Genomic DNA, 21,110 nt, shown 5'->3' on the forward strand with positions numbered 1-21,110 from the left:
TCTCCATGTTTCCAGGTAGAGTGGGGACCAGAGGACAACTGGAAGCCACAAGTGACGGACCGTCAAGTGTCGTATGGTGCCGCTAACTAAAATTGCTAGAGCGAAATAAATCGATTTCGTATCAATCCGACATTTACAAAGACGAAAACAAAGTGAATTTTATCCATAATTTTTATCTGCTTTAGTTAGTTTTGTAAACACACAATACAGTTTCAGTTATTGTTTTTTTTTTGTTTAATTGTAGTAGTTATTTATTTCAGTTAATGAAAATGTTTTTACAGTTCTAGTTTTCTTCATTTTGTTAGTTTTCGTTAACGATAATAACCTTGGTCTGAGGGGACGTTCACTGCACGGCACCAGAAACACACACTGGATGTTCGTGCAGATGAAACGGTGCTTTAGTTTTCATCAGTTCAGTTGAACTCCACAGGACCAGACATATGCAGAAGGAAACGATGAATATCCACCTGATGTCAGTGATAGAGGCGCTGGACTATTGTTTTTTGTTCCGTTGGTGTGTTTGTTTGTTTTAGGGATGTAACAATATGAAAATTTCATATCACGGTTATTGTGACCAAAATTATCACAGTTATCATTATTATCATGGTATTGTTGAAATGTGCTCAAAATGTTCAAAAGTACTAATACACACTAAAATAATTTAATGAAGTTGTATTTTGAAAAAAAACCCAAAAAAAACCCAAATGAAATAACATGCACAATGTACTTTCTGTTGGCAGAAACATTTAAATATTAACATGTAAACATCAAACATACAAATGTGCATTAAAGATGGAACCTTATGGACTGAACAGATATCTGCACTAAGGGTGGGAATTAATAGGATTTTTATCAATTTCATTGCCATTATCAGTTCTGCTTACCAATCCAATTCCTTATCAATTCTCCTATTGATTCCTCAGTGGGTTTTTGAGTGTGAAAAAAGTATTTGGACAGGTCATAGTGGAGCTGGTTTGACCATTTTCATATCAAATCATTCCCAGTGTCACACATGTACACCATTGAACTCACACAAACAGAAAGTGAAACACAATCATATTTTCCTGAACTGTTTAATGAACAAATGTAAATATGCTGAAAGAATTAGGATTTTAAAACATGTTAGGCTGATCTGCTTCTCCAGGAAATGAGCAGTATCACCTTGATTTTCAAAGTGCGGTAATCAAACGCGGTTATTATGGTAATTAGAATTTAAACAGTAATACTAACCATGGGAAATTTTACCGTGGGTTTATCGCTATAGCGGTAATCGTTACATCCCTAGTTGTTTACACTTCAGCAGCAGAACTATTGGTTGAATTCAGACCCAACTGGCTTTATAGATTACCAGTGACCCAGAGCAGTTGTGATTACGTTTTGGGAAAAGTAGGTCAAAGTTCAAGTTTTTGATGAATTTTTAAAGTCTTTTTTCCCTTTTACTTAGAATAGACGACATGTGTCTATGCTGACATCAGCACACGCACAAACATGATGACATCAGCTGGATCCATGACAACATAAGATGTAATACGTGCGAGGGGCGGGGCTTGTTGTGCCTGGAATCACTTGTTTAATGTTGTTTTTATTTAAAATATTTTTTTATCATTATAATAGTTTGATTTGTCAAACATTTTGAAGTGACCATGAAGGACACAAAATCAAAACAAACCAAACTGTCTCTGAATGCGAGTGTTCAGTGCGTCTTTGTCATTGTCGTCGTTGTTTCCTGTTTCAGAAGTACCGGCACCACGATGAGGACTCGTCCCCCCAGGACCAGAGCTCGCCCCAGCTCACCGAGGAGGCGGGGGGGCCGGAGCTGGTTCAGGTCTCCGAGAAGAACATCTCCCAGATCGAGAATGTGCACGGATACGTCAGCCATGCCCACATCTCACCCATGAAGGTACGAGCGCGTCGTCGCTTTGTCTGCTTTTACTGCTGATCAATGAGTCCGATCCAGAAACACCATCTGAAAACCATCTGAAGGACTAGAATGAACCGTTGGACTCCTGAATCAGGACAGGAACAACCATCCCAGAGTCAGTCTGAATAGAAAATGGAGGAAAAACCCCAGTAATGGTGTCAGTTTGCTATTGAAAGAAGAAAAAACCTGAACATATTCACATTTAAGGAGCTGGAATCAGGCGATTAATGGATCTGTTGAATCTCGCAGATGAATAAAGCATAAAAAGTGCTTGATTTTTAAAGGAAATAATCTAAAGTGTAATTAGGCATGAAAACGCTTAGATTAGAGGTGTCAAACTCATTTTAGTTTAGATCCACATTCAGACCAATTTGATCTCCAGTGGGCTGGACCAGTAAAATAATAACAGTAAAAAAAGTAAAATTATATTATGATCAAGTTTACATCTACAAAGTTTCCTTAAATATATAAATAACATGAACAACTTAAATTGTCATAAGAAAAATAAGTGCAATTTTAACAATACTCTGCCTCATTTTTATCACTTTATCATTTGCGTTACAATTGCACAAAACATTTAGTAACAGGCAGAATATTGGTAAAATTGCATTTACTTTTCTTAAGACATTTCCGTTTGTTCATATTGCTTCAGGTTATTCACATTTTTTGTAAAAGTATAGTTTGGTAATGTAAACATTTTCATGTAATTTTACTTCTTTACACCAAAAAAAACAGAAAATTTGGGGTTGTCATTTATAGGTTATTCAGATAATATTTTACTGGTTCTGACCCACTTGAAATCTAATTGGACTGTATGTGTCTGTATGTGGAACCTGAATTAAAAGGATTTTGACACCATTGATTGTGAATTTCTTAAGTGTAATTTTTGCACCTCACAAATGCATCCCGTGGGCCGGATTGGACCCTTTAGGGGGCTAGATTTGGCCCCTGGGCTGCATGTTTGATACCTGTGACTTAGAATCAGTGTTTGAGTTTGGTGGTTCCCTGCCGCAGTACCTCTGCTGTCCACCGGGGGCTCCACTCTGGGACAGACTGGACTCATTGATCAGATTAAACAGTACAGTTCCCCTGGTTTCTGTGTTTGTTTTTACATTCATCAACCTCAGGAGGAGGAGGAACGTCATCACCTCTGTCTTTACACATGATGCTTCTCTTTTACCCATAATGCCACACTGCACCTGTTCTGTCTGTCCATGACATCATCACACACCCAGTGCACTCTCGACCAATCAGATTCCTCCGGTCTCTGGGGGCGGATCAGCTGGTGAACGGGTTTGATCGGGTTTTCTCTGACGTCACATGACCAAGCTGCTTCCTGTTCACTGGTCCTTTGTGTTTTAGAGCAAACAGGAAGTGTCGAAATCAGGTTGCATTATGGGGGATGTAATTTTCACTGAGTCCACGACTAAGTCTCTTTCAGATACAATAATCAACAAAACTTAAGTAAAATAACATGAGCTGTAGAGCTGCAACCGATTAATCAATTAGGTGTTTGAAGCTAATGCAAAAATTCACGATTTGATTAATCGAATCGAATTGATTGAAGGGAAATATTCTATTGCAGTTTTCCTGAATTGAAGCTTCTTTGTGCGTCACAATAAGCGTCCGTGTGAAACACAACAGGGGAACCAATGTTTAACAGCAGAGAAATGAAGGAAACAAAGCTTTGATTCAGGAGAATTGTGGTTGAATGATTTTTTTTTTTTGATCACTTTGAGTCGATTAATTGGTTGCAGCTCTAATGAGCTTCATTAAATACACTTTTAGGGAAATTAAACTAAATACTCATTCAAACCTTTTTTTATTTAAATATATAACTTTATTTTCTGTCCCAAAGTAAAACCTGAAAACTTTTTTTGTCACGACTGTTAGAATTAATCTGTTTGATTTATTTTATTTGACAGGAACAGTGTTTAGAAATGGTCAGAAGCTTAAAGAACTCCTCATCCTGAAGGTGAAAATACAAAAAAATGAAAGTGCAGAATGTAAACTGCACAGATTAGATGTTTTAGCTGCTGGTGTCTTTGGAAGCAGACGTTTCCTGGTGTTTATTCTGTTTTTGATGCAATCTGTGGGAAGATGTGACATGTCTGCGGAGGAGCTGAGATCAGGAGCACATGAAGGCTCTGTGATGCAGTGCTGCCACCGTGTGGTGGAAACGCACAACTACAGCGTCACCATTCACAGTAGTACACCAATGAGACGTCCAGTTTCAATTAGAAGGGTCCGAATACAGACTGAGGCTGACAGGAATACTCCTGAGGTCCTAAACACCCCTCAGGTCCTATATATATATATATATGTATATATATATTTGTGTGTGTGTATATGTGTGTATGTATATATGTATGTAAATATATATATGTAAATCTTATAGAAAAATAATGATACTCAAAGGATACGATTGTCTTAAAACCAAATAAATCAGATAAAATGGATCCAAGTCTCTGTGTGGACGTTTGTCCAGTAGAACCACAGGGACCGGCTTCAGTCCAACAGTCGGTTGGACACGGTTCAGTGGGCGGGGCTCTGCTGAGCAGGTGGCCAGTAGGAGAGTGAGATGCTGCCCTAATGCGGCTGTCAGTCTGTCTGTTCCTCATCTCATCCAGATCACAGCCTCCTCCTCCTCCGTCTCTGGTACTGGTTCTGGATCGGTCCAGGCCTGGTCCACATCAGGTTGGTTTAGACCCACTTTCACTTTTATTCGCTGACGGTCCAGTTTGTTCAGATCTGAAACCTCAGACCGGTCTGTGGTACTGGACCGGGTCACTAGATGTTAACCGGGGCTGAACCAGGTACCAAGTGCAGACGGAGAGGTTCTAGTCTGATCCAGAACCAGAACTCTCAGATTCCTCTGGGTCTCACGTTTGTTGGTCCTTCATCGTCTGCTGTGTTTGTATGTGGTCAGTGTCGGTTTGTTTATCTGGTCTGTGTCATACTGGTTTATACTCATAGGTTTATTATCTACTGGTTTGTACTGGTGGGTTCAATGGGTAAATGAGTCCAGGTCTGTCAAACCTGAACCTGTTGAATGAACAGGTTCTACTTTGTACAAGGTGAACGTCAAAGTCGTAGTTTCTTTATTCTTTATCTTCAGACTTTGTTCTAACTCTGTGTTTGTTAAAGGTTCATGTCAGTTGTTGGTGTTAAATTCCTGTCGAGGCCGTCGACTTGAAGGAGGCATCCTTGGGCCTCTGGGTGGGGATGTGGGGGTGTGGCCTATGTGTGAGTCTGTGTGTTCAGCTGTGTGAGCGCCGTCCGTCCGTCCGTCTGTCCTCTAGGTGGCGTCTCTGGACTGCATCTATGACGGTTCGGCGGCGTTAGGACCGCTTCACCCAGAGCTCCCCTCCCCCTCGTCCACCCTGTACCCCCATGGAGAGGACAGCCCCGTCCCCTCCTGCTCCTCCAACCCCTACCCCCCGATCCAGGTAAAAGCCCCACCACCCCTCTCACCCCGTCGTCATAGAAACCCACCCTCCAGCCCATCTCCATCCCATTGATCATCTCCATCCATCATCTGTCCGTTCAACTAACGACGGGTCCTCATCGACCCTGAATAAAGAAACATGATGTTTATATTTACGCGAGTCGTGATATCACATTGTTTTTTGAATCATTTTTCTAATCTAAAACATGAACGAATGAACAGAAATGAACAAAATCCTCAACAAACTGAACAAAGTAGAACCAAAATCACTGAGAAAATGAATAAAAATGGACAAAATTATCCAAAAGATATCAAAAACATCAACAAAAAGATCAGAAGATGTACTAAAACATGAAGAAATGAACAAAACACCAATAAAATGATCAGATCAAAGATGAACTAAAACACCTTTGGGTTGGTTTTGTTTTTATACTATAAATGTGTAAAAAAAAAAAAAAAAAAAGGTAATAAAACCATGGTTTATCACGGGCCATGAATCCTTCGTCGCTCTCAGCCCTGTTGAACCAGTCAAAGGTGTTTGTGTGCCGTTTTGGAGTTGGTAACTAATATTTCCCATAATTCCCACAACACGTGAAGGCATCATTAGTTGAGTGTTTAATGTGTGTTTGTGATGCTCAAACGGTCGTTATTGTACTGATTCAGGCCGTGACGGTGTTTTCACTGAGTCTGTGGCTCCTCCTCCTCGTACCTGTGGACACGTTGTGTTTTGGTTGTTCTGCGTCGTCATGGTAACCGTCAGTGTTTGGCTGCGGTTCTTCAGTTGACGTTCAACAGTCCGTTCAGTTTCAGGACCTCCACACCTTCAGTCCGTCCTGCTTCGTTTCCTCTATATTTGATGTTCAGCGGTGCGGCCTGACGTCAGCCGCAGCCGCTATCTGTGATGGCTCGGCCATGGTAACGCCATCAGCGGATCGTCACATCCACAAAGACTGTGGAGCTGGAGGACGTACTGTACACGCCTCCTTTATTACGCCTTTTATTTTCCCTGCTGCCTTCCTCCGCCTCCTGCTCACCATGGCAACACAAGAGATGAATGCCGACAAAGAAAATCCTGGCAGTGGGGAAAAGGGGGGGGTGGGGGGGTGGCGAACCTGCAGAGAAGGACAAGGACAGATTTATTGTGGGGGGGGTTGATAGTAAAACCCCCGACGCTACAGATTTACAGCAGCTCCTGTAGATTTAACGCCGACACTACGGACTCAGAGGCCGTGAATCGACTCGTCACTAACGCCGCGCCGGCACCTTGGCCACACTTCATTCCCAACCGCTGCAAAGCATGCTGGGACGACAGGTCATCTCTATTTATAGCTGGTGGAATTTCAGGAATACGGTGGAAGGTTACGGAGACACGTTGAAAGGTTCAATCAAACAGGAATCAGTAAATGAGTCACATGTTCTATTGAAAATAACGTGACTTAAGGCTCTGTGAACGACGCGTTTGTTTACAGGTTCAAAACATTTCCTCTTCCATGATCAAACTCAGCGACTTCACCACAAAGTCATAGAAAAAGTCTGAAACTGTTCTGGGGGGGGGGGGCTTCAGTGTTGAACTCATAAATATGTTCAATCTGTGGATATTTACCAAAGAACTTTTAAAGAGTGTACGAGGCGCACCTGAATGCACCATGAAGTCCCTGTTGTCAATGTGGGACACGGACATCAGGATCAGCCACCGCTAACACCACTGGACAAACCACCTAGAAACAAACCACCTAGAACCAAACCACTTAGAACCAAACCACCTGGAACCTAACCACCTAGAACTAAAGTACCTAGAACCAAACCACCTAGAACCAAACCACCTGGAACCAAACCACCTACAACCAAACCACCTACAACCAAACCACCTGGAACCAAACCACCTGGAACCAAACCACCTAGAAACAAACCACCTAGAACCAAACCACTTAGAACCAAACCACCTGGAACCTAACCACCTAGAACTAAAGTACCTAGAACCAAACCACCTACAACCAAACCACCTGGAACCAAACCACCTAGAACTAAAGTACCTAGAACCAAACCACCTAGAACCAAACCACCTGGAACCAAACCACCTACAACCAAACCACCTGGAACCAAACCACCTGGAACCAAACCACCTAGAGCCAAACCACCTGGAACCAAACCACCTAGAACCAAACCACCTAGAACCAAACCACCTAGAGCCAAATCACCTAGAGCCAAACCACCTAGAACCAAACCACCTAGAACCAAACCACCTGGAACCAAACCACCTGGAACCAAACCACCTGGAACCAAACCACCTAGAACTAAAGTACCTAGAACCAAACCACCTAGAACCAAACCACCTGGAACCAAACCACCTGGAACCAAACCACCTGGAACCAAACCACCTGGAACCAAACCACCTAGAACCAAACCACCTGGAACCAAACCACCTACAACCAAACCACCTAGAGCCAAATCACCTAGAGCCAAACCACCTAGAACCAAACCACCTACAACCAAACCACCTGGAACCAAACCACCTAGAACCAAACCACCTAGAACCAAACCACCTAGAACCAAACCACCTGGAACCAAACCACCTAGAGCCAAACCACCTAGAGCCAAACCACTTAGAACCAAACCACCTGGAACCTAACCACCTAGAACTAAAGTACCTAGAACCAAACCACCTACAACCAAACCACCTGGAACCAAACCACATAGAGCCAAACCACCTAGAGCCAAACCACCTAGAACCAAACCACCTAGAACTAAACCACCTGGAACCAAACCACCTGGACCCAAACCACCTACAACCAAACCTCAGAGTGAGAAGGACAGCGTAAATAAAAGCAGGTGACGACCACACGTGGATGGAACTGTTGATGACTGAAGGAAGGTGGACGGAGACGCCACCCATGACTCAGCGCTTTGGTGGCGAGTTTCCCCTGCTGAGTCATGTTTGGAGAAGGACTCGACGTCTGAGGACTGAACTGGGACAGAGGTCAGCGAACACACCGCGGAGGGGGAGGGGCCATGGAGGGGGCGGGGCTGTGGAGGCTTCAGACTGCAGAGACACATCACAGACTGTGTTGAAGCGCCGCTGCCTCTCCGCTCTCGTCAGCCCTGCAGTCTGTTGTTGCCTCAGACAGACGGAGGCTGCTCGCTCTCCGCCTGCTGAGCGATGCTCTCTCGCCCCCGGAGGCTGCTCTCTCTCTCTCTCCCCCTGATACAGTCAGGTTTTACCGTCTGACATCTGCTGAAGCCGCTGGCGCTGCTGCCGCTGCTCTGGACTGACGGCAGGAGGACCAGCTCCGTCGTCTCCTCCTCTGCAACCTCCCTGTTTGTGTGTGTGAGGAAGAGGAGGAGGAAGAGGAGGGGGGACACAAGGTGGAGTGAAGCCCCCTCCCTCCGTCTACTCTCCAGCCGCCGCCGCCCGCAGCCTGCAGCAGGAGCGGCGACGCACACCTCCACCTCCACCTCTACAGCAGCGACATGCTCAACTCAGTGTGGTACGCCAAGAAGATGGGCCGCCGCATCATGGGCACCCTGAGGAGGACCAAGCGCCTCCACAGGCGCCTCCTGGTAGGTCACCCCCCCATCTGTAAAGGTGAGGACGGAGGCGGCGCCGACTCATGCCTTCACCCACTGTTTATGTGGGGATGGCGCCGTGTTGTGATGAGGAGGGAAAGTTGCACCAGGAGCTGCTGCGTCATGTGGGTCGGACCTGGATCCAGATCCACACACTGACCTCCACCTCTGGGTCCGTACTGGATCCAGATCTGCACACAGACCTCCACCTCTGGGTCCGTACTGGATCCAGATCCACACACAGACCTCCACCTCTGGGTCCGTACTGGATCCAGATCCACACACAGACCTCCACCTCTGGGTCCGTACTGGATCCAGATCCACACACAGACCTCCACCTCTGGTTCCGCCCCGGTGGCGCCGGTCACCGTCCGGGCTGCGGTTGTCGTGGTGTTGCTGGTGATTTGTTGATAAGGCTGCAGCAGCTGAAATGTGTCGGAGCGTAACGCGTCGTCAGCCCGTGTGAGACGCTGTCGCCGCTGCTGTGAACGTTCCGGAGCATTTGAGTGGCTCTGAGGTGTTTGTGTCACAAGTGTTTGGGTTTGGAGGCGGCGTGAGCGTGTGCATGGGTTTACCTGCATAAACAGCAGCATCATGTTCTGGGCAGATGTGAGGAACCCCTGCAGTAGCACATGCCTTCCCCATCGTTGCCTAGCAACCTGCAGGCTCCTGACACACAGCGCTACCCGCCGCCTCCCCGATTAGCGCCTCACGCAGAGGAACGCGCCAACATACGTGTACAGGATCACACATCATCGACATGTAGGATTGACATCAAAGCTCAGATGAACAGCATGTGTTTCTTTAAACCTGTGAAACTGAATCTGGTGTTTTTAGTCCTGAATAAACCAAAGGAACAAAGAACACACAGGAATCTGGACAAATGATTCAGTTTATCTTCGAAAAACTTATTATAGTTAAAAAGCTGGAAACTCGCAGTGAAATAAAACAACATGAACCAAAAGAACCGAATAAAACCACAGTGAACAATGTAACACAAACTATAAACTATGGATTTAAACTGAAGTGTTTTGTCATTTCTTTCATTCGACCTTTTTTAGCTTCTGCAACAAGGTTATTATTGTTAACGAAAACTAACAAAATGAAGAAAACTAGAATTGAAAAAACAGTTTTTGTTAACTGAAATAAATAAAAACTAATTAAAAGAAAAAAACATAACTAACTGAAACTGAATAGTGTGTTTACAAAACTAACTAAAACGGATAAAAATTATGGATAAAATTCCCTTCATTTTCGTCTTTGTCAATGTTGGATTGATATGAAATCGATTTATTTCGCTCTAGCAATTTCATGTGCTGTCACCAGACGACACTTGACAGTCCGTCACTTGTGGTCTCCAGTCGTCTTCTGGTCCCCACTCTACCTGGAAACATGGAGACTAAAGTTGGGAGAAAGCAGCAGAGTCCTGTCTATGATTTATTTGAATACAACGGAGAAGAAGAGAAAAGAGACGACAGAACTAAAATTAAACTAAACCTAAGCATTTAGAAAAAAATAAAAACCAATAAAAACTAGCAAACCTGCTCTAAAAATGAATTAAAACTAACTTAGAGAAAAAAAAGTCCAAACTAAATAAAACTAAACTAGAATGAAAAATCCAAAACTATTAGAACCTTGTTCTGTAAATTGAGACTTTGTTCAAAACAAAGTCAAACCAACACTAGTTATTTAATAAAACTAAACTTAACTAAAACCTGCGGACCATCAGAACCTCCAGACGAGAACGGGTAACTGCGGACTGTCAGAACCTCCAGACTGGACTGGTTGATGTGGTCTGAGCTCCAGGTCGAAGGTCTGTGGGTTTAATTTTGTGAGGTGGATGTGTTGACATGTGGACGTGTTTTCGTGGATCTAGACTCGTATACAGAATTTGTTTTAGCTCCGTAATGTTTCCATTCAGCCTGTTAAAGAGTGACAACAGACATTATTATTATCCAGTATCAGTACCTGTAAATCACTATCAGTACTAGTATCAGTACCAATAAACCAGTACCAGTAAGCCAGTATCAGTACCAGTAATTCAGTATCAGTACCAGTAAACCAGTATCAGTACCAGTAAACCAGTATCAGTACCAGTAATTCAGTATCAGTACCAGTAAACCAATATCAGTACCAGTAATCCAGCATCAGTACCAGTAAACCAATATCAGTACCAGTAATCCAGTACCAGTATCAGTAAACCAATATCGGTACCAGTAATCCAGTACCAGTAAACCAATGTCAGTACCAGTAATTCAGTATCAGTACCAGTAATTCAGTATCAGTACCAGTAAACCAGTATCAGTACCAGTAATCCAGTACCAGTACCAGTAAACCAATATCAGTACCGGTAATTCAGTATCAGTACCAGTAAACCAGTATCAGTACCAGTAAACCAGTATCAGTACCAGTAATTCAGTATCAGTACCAGTAAACCAGTATCAGTACCAGTACTTCAGTATCAGTACCAGTAAACCAGTATCAGTACCAGTAATTCAGTATCAGTAACAGTAAACCAGTATCAGTGCCAGTAATCCAGTACCAGTAAACCAGTACCAGTAATCCAGTACTAGTAATCCAGTATCAGTACCAGTAATCCAGTATCAGTACCAGTACCAGTAAACCAGTATCAGTACCGGTTTTCCAGTATCAGTCCCAGTAATCCAGTATCAGTACTAGTATCAGTACCAGTAAACCAGTATCAGTACCAGTAAACCAGTATCAGTACCAGTAATTCAGTATCAGTACCAGTAAACCAATATCAGTACCAGTAATCCAGTATCAGTACCAGTAAACCAGTATCAGTACCAGTAATTCAGTATCAGTACCAGTAATCCAGCATCAGTACCAGTAAACCAGTATCAGTACTAGTAATTCAGTATCAGTACCAGTAAACCAATATCAGTAACAGTAATCCAGTACCACTACCAGTAAACCAATATCAGTACCAGTAATTCAGTATCAGTACCAGTAATACCAGTATCAGTACCAGTAAACCAGTATCAGTACCAGTAATTCAGTATCAGTACCAGTAAACCAATATCAGTACCAGTAATCCAGCATCAGTACCAGTAAACCAGTATCAGTACCAGCAAAACAGTATCAGTACCAGTAATCCAGTACCAGTACCAGTATCAGTACCAGTAATTCAGTATCAGTACCAGTAAATCAGTACCAGTATCAGTACCAGTAATTCAGTATCAGTACCAGTATCAGTACCAGTAAACCAGTATCAGGACGGACCAGTGGACAGAACCCCCTGTCTGTGGGCGTTGGGTCGGTGTGTGTCTGTCCAAACCAGTCGTCATCAGTCTGTAAAAATGAGTGGACTCCTTTTTCATCGTCTGTGTTTTAGGAACGATAATCTGCAGCTCAGTGATTGGATGTGAGCTGGTGAAATGCACCATGGGAGTTGCATCACAGTCTGAATCACAGAAGCCGGTGTTTTATTAACCCCTGGACTCCACATGGATTTGTAGTTGTTATCGGATCCTGGTGGCGGAGCTGCTTTAACTGATCAGTTATTGTCACATAATGACTAAACAGGTTCAGCTGGAGGAAAAACCAGGTCCACATGACTGAACCAGGTTGGTTTGGGCTGATGTTCTGTGTGTGTCCTGCAGGGGGAGCTGCAGCGTCACAGCAGGTTTCCACTCTGACCTGATGAGCGTTCACCTTCGGTTTCACTCTCGCAGGAAACGGACACTGCGTGGGTTTGAAGCTGACGTTCCTGCGTGGCATTTGTGGACATCCATGAGGCTTTCAGGGACCGTGGGTCACATGATGTTGGCTCCGATCTGATGCTAACAGAGGGAGAGATGTGGAGAAGCACCGCCCATCAAAGAGTCCCTGCCCCCCCGATTCTAAATCCACTTATGACAGCAGACGTCCGTCAAGCACCCGTCGTCATGACAACGCTCAGACGTGGTTTAGTCCATGTTGTATGACTGATCATTCATAAAGACCACCATCAAACCAGAACCACTAGAACCAAAGCCTGGACCCTCACAGACCAGAACCAAAGCCTGGACCCCCTCAGACCAAAACCAAAGCCCGGACTTCCTCAGACCAGAACCAAAGCCTGGACCTCCTCAGAACGGAACCAAAGCCTGGACCTCCTCAGACCAGAACCAAAGCCTGGACTATTTCCCTTCCATTGGTTCTGTTGGGATATGCTGAAGTGTCTCTGATTCTAAATCCACCTGTTGCAGAACCTCCAACATCCGAACCAGAATTTAGATCCGTCATGACGCTCAGTGAAGTCAGACCCTGAGGAGGCGGAGCCAGCAGCGGTGTTGTGTGGATCAGGTGGACCGGTCTGGGTCCCAGGGCCCAGTCCTCGTCACCCCCCCCTCAGCTGTGGCTGGCGTGCTCATGCTCTGTCTGACTCCAGGGGCCACATTGATTATTCATGCAGCCAGTGAATGCCCCCCCCCCCCCCCGGTGCTGACATGTGCCTCACTTGCTGAAGCCTGTTAATTGGCAGCAGAGCGAGGGACGACTGAGAGAAAGTCTGGATCTGCGTCCGTCCAGATCCATTATTAACACGGGCTCTGGTCGGGAATCTGCTCCTGGAGATGACCGCTCACCACCCCCGGCAGGATGTCCCCCCCGGCCCGGTCAACGGCGCAGAGCAGACGCTGCAGGAGTCCATCGCCCACCTACCCCCCCTGCAGAGGCAGCGCGCCATCGAGCTGCACCGGCAGCAGGTCCAGCAGAAGCAGCGCCCGGCGGTCCAGGCGTCCCTGTCCACCTTCACCGCCTGCAGGGCCCGGAGCCGCTTCCTCAACCTGAGGGACAGCGTGAAGAAAAGCCCCACCAAGAGCACCAACAAGGTCCAGAACAGCAGCCGGGCCCAGGTCCAGAACAGCAGCCGAACCCAGGTCCAGTGGGTCCCCTTCGCCTTCACTAAGGTACCGCTCCGTCAGACTCTTCCTGACAGTGTTTCCACGGTGACGCCTGAGCTGAAGACAGCAGGTTTACGTACAGGTTCAGGTGGGCCAGCGAGGCAGGTCTGGCTGGTTCTTTGTGGTGTTTTGTTCTGTTCAGATTCAACCTCCTTGAGTCCAGATGTTCCACCAGAACAGGTTCCTCTGACGCTGTGGTCGGATCCCTGATCTGGTGTTGTCCATGTTCTTTAAGAACATTCAGAGCCAGAGGTTCGGATCTGATGGGTAGAAGGTCCAAATGGGTCAGAACGAAAGAGTCCTGAGGTCCAGTTTTAGGAGGTCCGGTCTCAGGAGGTCCCATTTTAGGAGGCCCGGTCTCAGCAGGTCCGGTCTCAGGACTCCTCTGTTGTTTGAACCATATGAGGTTCTGTTGTGTGTGGGTTCTGTTTATTCAACAGACAGTGTCACCTGATCAGAACCATCTGGACAGAACCATCCATCTGAGTCTGGTCTCAGTGAGTCTGATGTTAAGGGTGTGTGTGTGTGTGTGTGTGTATAAACGCTGGTTCATGGTCGTCCGTCTCTGTTGTCGTCTTCAGCTGTTTTTTTTTTTTTTTTACCTCCACCAAGGAGGTTATGTTTTTGCTGGTGTTGGTTTGTCTGTCTGTCCGTGTGCAAGATAACTCAAAAAGTTATGGATGGATTTGGATGAAAATTTTAGGAAATGTTGATACTGGCACAAAGAACAAATGATTACACTTTGGTGGTGATCGGGGGGGGGGTCACTGATCTGCCTTGGCGGAGGTCTGCGCTCTCCGAGTGCTTTTCTAGTTTCCTTCTGTTTTTATGTTGAGATGTTCAAGCATCAGGTGGAAACAGACGCAGCAGATGTTTGTGAATTAAACCAGTGGAGTTTGGAAGGTGAGGTGCAGTTGAACACTTTAGGACTGAATGAAGGAACACTTTAGTGAAACGTTTGCAGGTCCTTCAACGTCTCAAAAACAATATGAACAGAAACAGCTGAAGGTTTGTACTTTATAGACGCTGATGACAGACTTAGATTTGGATCGGACCTACAGATGTTGGATCGGACCTACAGCTGTTTGAGTTCATCCTGTTTTCATTCTTTCTGTTTGTGCAGTGTCAGTTCTGGGCATGTCGCCTCCACATCAGCTGCTTTTTCAACTGCCTTTCAGTCCGATTTAATCATATAATTAATGGATTAATTGGTAAATCGGCAGCGGTCCTTAGTGCAGGAGTGCTCCGTCTGATGCTGCCTGTGTTTTCTTTGGGACCAATTAAAGCATCTGTCAGCAGCTTTTCCAAGCGCGGCGGTGAATGTAGGGCTGTGCAATCGATGCGCTCGATGCCGTGGCCTAATTTTAGCGGTGGTTGGTTTTCCATGAGTTCTGCTGCTGCGGCACTTCCTGCCTTCAGCTGGGCCGGGTCCTGCCATTACGTAACAGAGGTCACAGAGCCCCTGGAACCGAGCACTCTGAAGCACCGCCCATCTGGACGCCAGGATCTGAGCGCTCGACCAATCAGAAAAAAGCTCAGTATAAACCGGGTCAAACAGGGACGTCTAAGCTAACAGACCCCCAGTCAGTACCAACCCATACTTAGGATCAGAGGGGACATTAAAGTTCCATAAATGTTCACATCATCTTAATCCTCGACTGAGTCAGGGTTCAGGATCTTATTCCACGTTAATGTCTGAAAATATTTGTTATTTTCTTCGACTGCTTCAGTTCGAGGACAGAAAAAGGCCTGTGTGTCTGCTTTGAGTGTTTGTATTATTTTCTTTATCTACAGTTTTTCTTTTGATTTACTTCTGACATTTTCAAGATTAATTAACTAATTAATGAACTGACAGATTAACGGACTGGAATGTTATCGTCACATAGGGTCGGTGTCCTCATTGTTGTCTAATTTCATACTATTTGTTGATCATTTTCCTCAGAGGACAACGGTTCTGATCCTTTAAATATAAATTCACATCATAATAGTAATCACCCATGAGGTTTCATCTTTGTTCATATTTCAGAATGTCAGCGGTCTGAATCAGGGTTATTGTTCTGAGAAAAAGGACAAAGAAAACAGACAAATGAGATAAAAGTGGAGCAGTTCATGAAGTCAAAGCAGGTTCGAGCAGGTGAAGGTGGATCTGTTCGTTCTTCTACAGTATGTGTCTCAGACAGACCTTCAGACCTACAGCAGCTTCTGGAGATCAAAGATTTGTTCCAAAAAACAAAAAAAAAATCACATTTAAACAAAAGAAAAAACTCAAACTATTTCTCATATAAATGGTTTGTGTTGACATGTCCAAGGCCGTTTGTCAACTGTGTTTCTGTACTTTTTTTTTTTTACTTTTCTTTTTAAAATTTTTTTGCTGCATTTTCAGTTTTTTTTCTTTTCTTTAATTCTTTTACTGTTTGTAAACTTTTTCCTTTTACTTTTGTTTTATTTTTTTACTGCGTTTCTAAACTTTCTTTTCTTTTACTTTTCTTTTTTCATTTTTTACTGCGCTTTTAAACTTTTTTCTTTTACTTTTATTTTTTTACTGCTCTTGTAAACTTTTTTGTTTTGCTTTTCTTTTTTATTTTTTACTGCATTTGTAAACTTTTTTTCTTTTACTTTTTTTTTTTAATGCATTTAATTTTTTATTTTTTTTTATTTTTTTTTTACTGCGTTTCTAAACTTTTTTTAATTTAATTGTATTTTTTTACTGCGTTTCTAAACTAATGACAGGTGTTTTTTTTTTTTCCTGGACTGTTCTGAGCTCACAGAGGTTAAAACAGTTGACCTCTGACCCCAGCTGTCAGACAGTTGAAACGTGGTGGTGTTAATAATCAGGAAGTGCTCGACCTGCTGAGACTGGATTAAACTCGGTCTGATTCACCGTCTCCTGGGTTTAATGCCGTCATAAACCCTCCCAGCATCACACCGTCCAAAAGCTGTCAATCACAGCACGCCTCCTTCTGATTGGCCGAGCAGCTGCCGTTCACCCGTACATCACACCCTCCTCTTCCTCCTCCTCCTGCTGCTGCTGTTCATCTGTTTGTTTGTCTGACCTTTGACCCCTCACCATGCTATTGTTCAGCAGGCAGAGGCCCCGCCTTCCTCTCCCATAATCCCTGTGATCCCCATCTCGCCAATCCCGGCTGAGACCACCGCCAACCCTCCAACGTCACAGGTTTCGTTTTTGTTTCCTCTCTCCTCCTCATCCTCCTCATCCTCCCAGTCTGTACTTCAGCTCCTCCTCTTTCAGCCGCTGTCGTTTCTGTTGATGAACGCCCACCTGAGCAGAACACACATGAACAATTTGGATCCAGCGTCCGTCTGTTTGACTCAATGAGGCGTTAAAGTGGGTGTCAACGTTAAAGTGGGAGTCGACTTTAAAGTGGGAGTCGACGTTAAAGTGGGAGTCGACCTTAAAGCGGGAGTCGACCTTAAAGCAGGAGTCGACCTTAGAGCGGGAGTCGACCTTAAAGCGGGAGTTGACTTTAAAGCGGGAGTCGACCTTAAAGCGGGAGTCGACCTTAAAGCGGGAGTTGACTTTAAAGCGGGAGTCGACCTTAAAGCGAGAGGCGACTTTAAAGCGGGAGTCGACTTTAAAGCGGGAGTTGACCTTAAAGCGAGAGGCGACTTTAAAGCGGGAGTCGACCTTAAAGCGGGAGTCGACCTTAAAGCGGGAGTCGACCTTAAAGCGAGAGGCGACTTTAAAGCGGGAGTCGACCTTAAAGCGAGAGGCGACTTTAAAGCGGGAGTCGACCTTAAAGCGGGAGTCGACCTTAAAGCGAGAGGCGACTTTAAAGCGGGAGTCGACCTTAGAGTGGGAGTCGACCTTAAAGCGGGAGTCGACCTTAAAGCGAGAGGCGACTTTAAAGCCGGAGTGGACCTTAAAGCGGGAGTCGACCTTAGAGCGGGAGTCGACCTTAAAGCGGGAGTCGACTTTAAAGCGGGTGTCGACTTTAAAGCGGGAGTTGACCTTAAAGCGAGAGGCGACTTTAAAGCGGGAGTCGGCGGTAAAGCAGGAGTCGACTTTAAAGCGGGAGTCGACTTTAAAGCGGGAGTCGACGGTAAAGCGGGAGTCGACTTTAAAGTGGGAGTCGACGTCAAAGTGGAAGTCGACATCAAGGTGGGAGTCGATGTCAAAGTGGGAGTCGACGTAAAGCGGCGCCTGCTCCTTGTATTTAGACTTGATGCTTCAGCAGTGCTTCAGCGTTCAATGCCTCTGTGTACGTACGCTGTAACCCTCAGTCGCTCGCTGCCAGTGCCGCTGGACGTCCACACACTCGAGTTCTTTTAGTCTGCGTTTGTTTCTGTTAGTTCTGATTCTGACCTGACTTCGGTTCTGTTACCTTCGAGGCTCAGTTGTATTTTATTTGTCACTTTTGAGGCTTTTCTCGTGTATGTTCCAGTGAGTTTTTGTTGTTGTTTTTGTTGACATTTCCTCTGACCATGCGTCTCTTCTGTCCTCAGGCCAACCCTCCTCCTGTGGTCGTCAACACCGACAGCCTGGACACGCCTCCATATGTGAGTCCAAGTCATTGAAGCAGTAGTTGTATTCACACCAGTGGTTCTGTACCGAACTGGGTGTAAATCTGAGCTGCTGAATGAACTCTGAATGCCCCATTCTAAACTCATGTCAGATGGTTCTCATGGCTTTATCTTTTTTTTATTTTTATTTATTTATTTATTTATTTTACCTCCACCAAGGAGGTTATGTTTTTTCCGGCGTTGGTTTGTCTGTCTGTCCGTGTGCAAGATAACTCAAAAAGTTATGGATGGATTTTGAATGAAAATTTCAGGAAATGTTGATACTGACATAAGGAACAAATGATTAATTTTGGTGGTGATGGGGGGGGGGGGGTCACTGATCTGCCTTGGCGGAGGTCTGCGCTCTCCGAGTGCTTTTCTAGTTTGTAAATGTGTTTATTGGGTTTTTTCTCTTTTAAACACGCACACATAAAACAAAATAATAACTCTAAACACAGGCTGGGAGTGGTCAGAAAATAAATAAATAAATAAAATTATATATGCATATACACACATAAATGCACACACAAATACATATGCACATCCACATACTTTCCAGGCTATACATATGAAAGGTAGAGTACAGTATTCAATACAATGGAAGCTGGGTAGAAAAAAAAAAAAATTTTTACACAAATGCTCTTGTCATTATAGCAGATATATTCATATCAGTATAGTCAAGGTATGGTTTCCATATTTGTTCAAAGGCATTGGTCTTGTGGTGCATGAGACCGGTCAGAAAGTCCAAGGGTATGAATTCCATGAGTACCCCATGCCCCCCCGCAACTGAGGGGGTTTGATCCCAAATCCAGTGCTGTAGAATATTTTTCCTAGCACAAAAAGCCATAACACTGTACCGTTTTTTGTGATATACATCAGCTCCATTTGGAGAACTTTTTGTATTTCAAATAATATGTCATGCTTCAGCTTTTAATGTTTCTTCAGTGGAACAGCATATCTAACATCTATACATGGAAGAACTCTGGACTTCTGTCAACTCTTCATCTGCACCACTAACTAGAACCACAGTTAGAGCCTCATTTAACAGGAGGCTGTTAGTTGACATCTAGTTTTGGATTTCAATAAAGCAGGTGCAGAAATTATTTAATCCATGAATTTAATAAAGTATAGCTGAGTGTCATCAGCATAAAGGCTCATTTAGTACTGTATGGATATTTGTAGGTATTTATTCAAATGCAGATATGGCAGAGGTTCATTTTAGTTTTTTAGTTTTCATTATTGTTTTTATCTTATTTATTATTATTTAACACTAATGGTTATTTGAAGCATCCTAAAAGCACTTTTTACTGTCAGAGAGGCAGATGGTAGTTCCTTTGTTGGGATTGACCTAAAATACTGTTCTGATGTTAGTTCTGAACTAATAGAATATGAACATTTGAACAGGATCTTAAACTGTAATGTCTGTAAAACAGAATTTCAGTTTGAACAGTGAAACATTTTGTGATATAGCATTGGATCCTGTTGGGATCAAATAAAAATGTTCAGTATTTAGTATTTGTGCAGATTTCTGCTGTAATTCAAGTCTTCCAGGAAATAATCATTAAAAAAAAAAAAAGAAACTAACAAAAAAATGCATTTTAACAGTATCATGATATATGGTGATATATTGTATCCTTATCCTAGTATTGTGATTTGTATCCTGTTCTTGCCAGTACACAGCCCTAATCCTGAGGCATCTGACAGAAGCCATTTTAGTCTTTGTATATGATTTTTTTTTTATTTTTATTTTAGCAGAACCAATAGGGTCTTTTAGTCTGCATTGGTATTTATTGATTATTTATTGTTGATTATTTAAATGCATTTATTCGTAGTTGCGTTCAATGATCCAGTATTTGTGCACTGATTTATGTTTGTCACATTGCACTTTGGATGAGGCAGATGTCTGTGGTAAGTAGGGCTGTTAATCAGCAAGAATCTGGCGATACGATACAAATCATAATTCTAGGATCACGATATGATATATCATGATACTGTTAAAAACCAATTTTTAGGGACTGAGCCGAGAGGGCAGGTCCACACACACAGTGACACTGTGTGAGTGGACCTGCCAGAAGGCAAGGCCCCTATTGTTTTTTGTTCGGTTTTTATTATTATTTTGTGCCGCCACTTTGAACTGGATTTTGACCCCCTAAACATGCTCGAAAACTCACCAAATTTGGCACGTATGTCAGGTCCGGCGAAAAATTTGATAAAATGCAAAAATTAACCCCGTAGGTGCCAAAATGGGCTCTCTAGCGCCACCTATGTCAAAAACCACAGAAACCGCCACAGTGGCTAGCAGGAATGTCCGAGAGACATGAAACCAATGCCAAAATCTTCGTTACATTGAGCACTACAAAAAATATACGAGGACGCTATGAGCTCTCTCCAAGAGGAAGTCAGAAAATTGCCTTTCAAAGTAAAACCCTTAGTTATTTATATATGTGTGTGTGTGTGTGTGTGTGTGTGTGTGTGTGTGTAAGGCCTGTAATGGTACACAAAATTTTTGGTTCAGTACGTTTTCGGTTTTCAAAGCCACGGTTCGTTTTTTTTTTCAGTTTGGTATGGGAAGAAAGAAAACCCCTCAAAATGTCTATTAATGCATTTATGAATTTTTTAACATTTTTCCCCAATTTTTGGAGACATATAATTCTGCTGCTACAAATCAAATAGAAAATAAAATTAATTATTAATATTACTAAATGTATTTTAAACATTAGTATTGCACTTTTCCCTGAAAGATAGTTTT

General features: G+C 43.8%; 1 protein-coding gene across 13 annotated transcripts in view; it reads left to right on the forward strand.

Moving 5' to 3' along the window:
* Positions 1–21,110, forward strand: part of LOC115437504 (discs large homolog 1-like protein) — a 76,371-nt gene that overhangs the window by 17,002 nt on the left and 38,259 nt on the right. For 5 of the 13 annotated variants that reach the window (XM_030160715.1, XM_030160719.1, XM_030160711.1 and 2 more), the window contains exons 2-4: positions 1,736–1,900; positions 5,224–5,370; positions 18,305–18,358. In XM_030160715.1, coding sequence (XP_030016575.1) covers positions 1,736–1,900; positions 5,224–5,370; positions 18,305–18,358 — 366 coding nt within the window. Of the gene's footprint in view, positions 1–1,735; positions 1,901–5,223; positions 5,371–8,751; positions 8,928–13,483; positions 13,847–16,922; positions 17,016–18,009; positions 18,061–18,304; positions 18,359–21,110 lie in introns of those variants that run through there. The other 8 variants (XM_030160712.1, XM_030160720.1, XM_030160721.1 and 5 more) reach the window with 6 other exon arrangements.

The sequence above is a fragment of the Sphaeramia orbicularis genome, chromosome 17 (assembly GCF_902148855.1).
Source record: "Sphaeramia orbicularis chromosome 17, fSphaOr1.1, whole genome shotgun sequence".
Taxonomy (NCBI): domain Eukaryota; kingdom Metazoa; phylum Chordata; class Actinopteri; order Kurtiformes; family Apogonidae; genus Sphaeramia; species Sphaeramia orbicularis.